Here is a 6,245-nt window from a genome sequence, read left to right as displayed (position 1 = left end):
CCCCGACTGCGTCCTGGCGCACCTCAACACTCTGCGCAAGCACCGCATGTTCACGGACGTCACGCTCTGGGCCGGCGACCGCGCCTTCCCCTGCCACCGCGCAGTGCTGGCCGCCTCCAGCCGCTACTTCGAGGCCATGTTCAGCCACGGCCTGCGGGAGAGCCGGGACGACACGGTCAACTTCCAGGACAACCTGCACCCCGAGGTGCTGGAGCTGCTGCTGGACTTCGCCTACTCGTCCCGCATCGCCATCAACGAGGAGAACGCGGAGTCGCTGCTGGAGGCGGGCGACATGCTGCAGTTCCATGACGTGCGGGACGCGGCCGCCGAGTTCCTGGAGAAGAACCTCTTCCCCTCCAACTGCCTGGGCATGATGCTGCTGTCGGACGCGCACCAGTGCCGCCGGCTGTACGACTTCTCCTGGCGCATGTGCCTCGTGCACTTCGAGACGGTGCGGCAGAGCGAGGACTTCAACAGCCTGTCCAAGGACACGCTGCTGGACCTCATCTCCAGCGACGAGCTGGAGACGGAGGACGAGCGGGTGGTGTTCGAGGCCATCCTCCAGTGGGTGAAGCATGACCTCGAGGGGCGGAGGGCCCACCTGCCCGAGCTGCTCCGCAGCGTGCGGCTGGCCCTGCTGCCGACAGACTGCCTGAAGGAGGCCGTGTCCGGCGAGGCCCTGCTCATGGCGGATGAGCGCACCAAGCTCATCGTCGACGAGGCGCTGCGCTGCAAGACCAGGATCCTGCAGAACGACGGCGTGGTCACCAGCCCCTGCGCCCGGCCGCGCAAGGCCGGCCACACGCTGCTCATCCTGGGGGGCCAGACCTTCATGTGCGACAAGATCTACCAGGTGGACCACAAGGCCAAGGAGATCATCCCCAAGGCGGACCTGCCCAGCCCCCGCAAGGAGTTCAGCGCCTCGGCCATCGGCTGCAAGGTCTACGTGACGGGGGGCAGGGGCTCCGAGAACGGGGTGTCCAAGGACGTGTGGGTGTACGACACCGTCCACGAGGAGTGGTCCAAGGCGGCGCCCATGCTGATCGCCCGCTTCGGTCACGGCTCGGCCGAGCTGGAGAACTGCCTCTATGTGGTCGGTGGGCACACGTCCCTGGCGGGCGTCTTCCCAGCCTCCCCGTCTGTCTCCCTGAAGCAGGTGGAGAAGTTCGACCCCGGGGCCAACAAGTGGACGATGGTGGCCCCGCTGCGGGACGGCGTCAGCAACGCCGCAGTGGTCAGCGCCAGGCTGAAGCTCTTCGTCTTCGGAGGGACCAGCATCCACCGGGACATGGTGTCCAAAGTCCAGTGCTACGACCCCGGGGAGAACCGGTGGACGATCAAGGCCGAGTGCCCCCAGCCATGGCGGTACACAGCCGCTGCTGTGCTGGGCAGCCAGATCTTCATCATGGGGGGCGACACGGAATTCACAGCCGCCTCCGCCTACCGCTTCGACTGCGAGACCAACCAGTGGACGCGCATCGGGGACATGACCGCCAAGCGCATGTCTTGCCACGCCCTGGCCTCGGGCAACAAGCTCTATGTGGTGGGGGGCTACTTCGGGACCCAGAGGTGTAAGACCCTGGACTGCTACGACCCCACTGCGGACACGTGGAGCTGCATCACCACCGTGCCCTACTCACTCATCCCCACGGCCTTCGTCAGCACCTGGAAGCACCTGCCTGCGTGAGGAGCACCTGCGGAGCCAGGTGAGGCCCCAGCACCCCTCTCTGGGTAAAGATCTTCCAGGGATGGCTGTGAGGGGTGGCAGATGACTAGGGGACTCTGGGACCCCTTTTCGGCTCTGGAGCCAAAGCTTGGCTCTGTCCCTCACTTGCAGTTGACCTTGAGCAAAGCAGGTAAGCCCTCTGTTAAAAGGGCATGCAGTCTTAGACTGGCGCACTGGATCCCAGACACGGCTGCACGTCAGAATCACTGCGGGGTCTGCCGACGCGTCTACGTGGAGTTGAAGCCAGCCCGCGAAGTCTGAGGGCTCAGTCTGCATGCAACGGTGTCCTCTCCTGTGCCAGCTGCAGTGGAGGACCTCCCAGAACCACCCTCAGATGCAAGCACCACAGCACGGCCTCCCAGGGCGCACTGAGGCTGTCATACGCACAGCTATAGTTTATTCCAGGGAAAGGGTACAGATTAAAATCGGTCATGGCCAGAGACGCGTGGTGGGGGCGTCCAAACACAGAGCATGTGTGTCCTCTCCCCATGGAGTCAGGACGCTCGCTCTCCTAGCATCAGTGAGTGAGACACACAGAAAGAACACTGCCAACCAGAGAAGCTCTCTGAGGCCTTCCTGCCCAGAGTTTCTGTCGAGGCCCCTGCACGTGAGCGTGACTGCTTGGTTGCCAACGAGGTTACTGTTGTCAGGTTAGCTGGTACAGCCTGACCCAAAGCCCTAAGCCTAAGTCACATAGATGTCCTCACCCCCACCCTAAGCAAACACACTTCTCTCAGGTGTGACACAGATCACCTCCCAGAAGCCAGGGACAAAGGCCAGACGGGTCTGGACAAGGCCAGGTTCTTTACCTCACAAATGCTGAAGCCCAGGCCACACCCTGAGCCCAGCTGAGGCAGGGCCTCGAGCCCAGGCCTCCACAGCTGCTGCAGCTCCGCGTGAGTCACCGTGTGGCCCAGGCGAGACCCCTGCCCTGGGGGTCCTGTGAGAAACGAGCAGGGGATGGGCGCAGTGCTCCGGGGGCAGCTGCTGGCGCTCTGGGGCCAGGCACCACTGGACGCAGAGGCAGGTGCCAGGGCAGCTCGGGCTGTGTCGCCACTCCACCTGCTGCACGAATAGAGATGCCAGTTTACTGGAGGGCGCGCTTCCCTTTCAGAGTCACCATGAGACCTTCCTCGGGCATCGCGTACAGGAGAGACAGCTGTGTCGGGGTGGGCACGACTCACGCCCTCTCTCTGTTCCTCCACAGGCTCTGCAAGCTTCTCCCCACCCCACGGCTGCAGCCTTAACTGTCGGAGAGGGGCCCTGGCCCTCTCCACCACAGCGGGGAGTTCAACTGGCTCAGGCCGAGTGGCAGGAGCCCACCCACCAGCTCTGGGAGCAGCGGCCTTGGGGCTGTTCTGAGCTTTAGACAAGAGAAGTGCTGTGTCCGCCAGCAGCTTTTTCTACTTTGCAGTGGTTTTGCAGGGAGAGGACCTCGAATGGCACGACTCCCTCAGAATCGAGGAGGACGACACATTTGCAGAGCTGAGGTCACTCGTTTCAGCAAGTCCTGAACTGTGGGACCGGAGGGGCCGGCAGATTAAGAGCCCTGGGCGGGTGGGCAGCAACAGCACACAGCCTTTGCCTCAGGACTTCCCTGTCAGCAGTGTAATGTCATCCCACAGAGGATGTCCCAGGCCTCGGGGAGACAGGACCCATCAGGACAGAGAGAAGCTTCCAAGGAGAAAACCGAGGACACACTTTGTCAGAGGCAGAAACCTGTGGTGTGATCTCAGACGTGCATGAGGCTTCACTAGCCGGTGGCACCCAGACGCCCGGGGTTAAAGAAGCCTGCGCCCTGCCCTTCCCCGGAGCTGGGCCTTGCCCTCACTGACGGCCACTTCCTGGTCAGGCCTACCATGGCCCAGGGTGCTGTGCCCAGGTGCAGAGTCACACAGCAGGACCCAGGTGACACACGCTGCTAGACGAGGGGATGTCCTTGGAGGCTGTCCTATCACCTCCCCTCCTCAGAGTCCTCCGTAAGAGGCAGCCATAACCCCCTCTGATGGGCCCACACTGGCCTTCAGATGTGGCCCTCTCCTTCAAGACAAAGGGCAGGTAGGAGCCGGGGACCCAGAGGGACTCCAGTGTGCTACTGCAGATCCCAGTGGGGCTGGGTGCGTCTTAGAATGGACGTCAGCAGCGGGACGTCAGCAGCGGGATCCACCTGGCATCCACTGGCCCCTGGCATCTTGGCCTTCCAGCTGGTAACTGGATCTGGCCCGTTGCCCCGAGCTTGCAGAGTCCCAGAGAATGGCCAGATACTTGTTCATTTTTCACCTCCCGAGTCACTGGGTCCCTCCTTGGCATGTCCCCAGCATCTGGGGTTCCGCAGAGGTCAGCTCTTGCCAGCAGCTACCCTGACACCTAGTGTTAGTTTCCAGCTCATCCCTTGTGTTAGTTTCCAGCTCATCCCTTGCTCGCCCTGCTGTACCACTGGAGGAGGTGGTGGTGTATCTTGGTGCCTTGGTCAAAACCTGTGGCTCCCAGAACGCCTGCCCTCTGCTGGTTTGGGATCAGGCTCCAGAGGGGGCTACGCTGTTCACAGAGCTGAGGCCACATTCCAAGCCAGCTGCTTTCCGCAGTTCAGCCCTGCCCCTCAGGACCGCCGTGTGGCTGCTGGTCCTGGGGGCTTCTGAGGGCTCGGGCCTTCGGGCCGGGGCCACCCCCTGATGAGCACCAGCCGTGGGCCAGGGCGGCCAGCTGACTGCATTCTGAAAGCAGGAGGCGGCTCATCTCATCTTCAGACTCTCCCAGGTGAGAGGCTGCCTCCCTTCTGGTGCTCAGGCTCAGCCCCCCTGCAGCCACCGGGCTCTGGTCCCAGGAGAGGTGGCTCTGCTGGAGAAGCTGGGGAGGCCCCCGCTGGGGTGGGGGGGCCTGAGCGAGGCAGCAGCTCACCTGCCCCTGCCCAGTGGCTGAGCCAAGTGCACTCTTCACAGCACAAAGGGCCTGGTGGTGCTTTTCCCGACTGTGTTGCCTTGATCAGTTTCTAACTTAATAAAAGAACTGGGGACACTATTTTCCTGGAGCACTGGGACCTGTCTTGGGGGACTTAGTCCTGGACCCACTTCCGTCTTTACCCTGCCAGTCAGGGCTTAGGGCCTGCTCCTGAGTTGGGGGGACCCTTGCAGACACCCAGATGAGAGGCGCCCTTTTCCTTCAGATCATTTCAGCAGCAGCGGCGGCCTTTTGATTGATTCTCCCGTGGAATCCGGACGCCGGCTTCCCTCTTCTCCTGAGTCATTCTTTCCTGGAAGACCCGTGTGCCGAGCTCGATTACAGATGTAGTTCCATGCGACGTCACGTGCCGTTCTTGCTCTGGGAGCCCCCCAGCTGTCACTCGTTTGTGTGAAAATGACACCAGAGTGCGAAGGCGGGTGTAGTTCCTCCAGCAGGTAGCATCGGTCATCACGGCCCCCGGGAGCCCTCGTTCACCTGCTCCCTCCATGTGCGTCTGCAGCTGCTGCGAACTGTACACTCGAGAACGAGCACAGAGGCGAGGCACAGTCGGCGGTCTGTGACCTGGCGCGGGAGCCGGCAGCCCCCACGCTGTGGCTGTCTGTTCTAATTCTCGCGTGCTCCAGGCAGGCTGGCCCTGTCCCTGCCCGGCTCTGTCCTCCTCCCAAGAGTCTGAGCAGTGCTCTGGGGTCCAGGTCAGGCCTCTGGGGACGGGCTTGTCCCCACTAGCTGAGCGCTCAGGTGCACAGTGCGGAGTGGTGGGGACGCACCAGGGGCCAGGCCAGCTGGGGGCCAGAATCCAGCTCTCCTTGTCCACGGGTGACTTCCCTTGGGAAGGTTCTTTTACTTCTCAGGTATGTAAAGAGGTTACTAGGCTTCTTTCAACAATGTCCAGTTCCTTTTTCCCATCGTAAAAACTTCCAACCAAATGAAAAATGCGTTACAAAGTTAACTAGAAAGAACGCATTCCGGATTTTCTGGGAGTCAAAGGAAACCCCATTAGAAAGACGTTTCCCTTTTAGCCCTGGCTGCGAGGAACCTCAGAGCCAGCACCGAGTTTCAGCACAGAGGCTGTGCTCGTCCCTCTTGGCACAAATGCCTCCTCCCCCCGCCAGGCTTTTCATGTCATGAGCCACCTATGGACATGTCTGCTGCAATCACGGAACCTCACCTCCTGCTTGCAAAGTACAGTCTTGAGAAACTGGCTTTGGCTTCCTGATTTTGAAACTTTTCTTGAGAGGCTGACTGCGTCCAGTGCTCTCGCGACCTTTGTCCACAGTCCCCTTCAGAGTGGGACCCTGGCCTGGCCCGCTCCCCAGCTCCTCACTACTGGCTGGGTCCCTGTCCTGCGGGGAGCACTGTTTCAGGTGGCCAGTGTCCCTGCCTTTGGATGGGAAGAATGAGGTTGTCTTGGCAACCGCCTAGCTCCAACTCCGAAGCTGGGGGCGGGGTGGGAAGTTCACAGAGACCCTCAAAGGAAAAAGGCAACGGGCCAAGGAGGCCTGGCTCTCAGCTGGCCGGTTCCTAGGTCTGTCACTCCCCTGCCGCCACTCAGCTCTCC

The 6,245-nt window shown here is 61.7% G+C and overlaps 1 protein-coding gene across 1 annotated transcript in view; it reads left to right on the top strand.

The window, feature by feature from the left end:
- KLHL25 (kelch like family member 25) overlaps positions 1-4,744 on the top strand; it is a 15,446-nt gene extending 10,702 nt beyond the window's left edge. The window contains exons 2-3 of the mRNA XM_025049708.1: positions 1-1,706; positions 2,934-4,744. The exon at positions 1-1,706 is cut by the window's left edge and continues 6 nt beyond it. Of these exons, the coding sequence (XP_024905476.1) occupies positions 1-1,687 (1,687 nt within the window). The 3' untranslated portion in view covers positions 1,688-1,706; positions 2,934-4,744. The remainder of the gene's footprint in view (positions 1,707-2,933) is intronic.
- Positions 4,745-6,245: the final 1,501 nt, after the last annotated feature.

The sequence above is a fragment of the Pteropus alecto genome, unplaced genomic scaffold, assembly GCF_000325575.1.
Source record: "Pteropus alecto unplaced genomic scaffold, ASM32557v1 scaffold60, whole genome shotgun sequence".
NCBI classification, from domain to species: Eukaryota; Metazoa; Chordata; class Mammalia; order Chiroptera; family Pteropodidae; genus Pteropus; species Pteropus alecto.
This window is presented reverse-complemented; position numbering and strand designations above follow the sequence as displayed.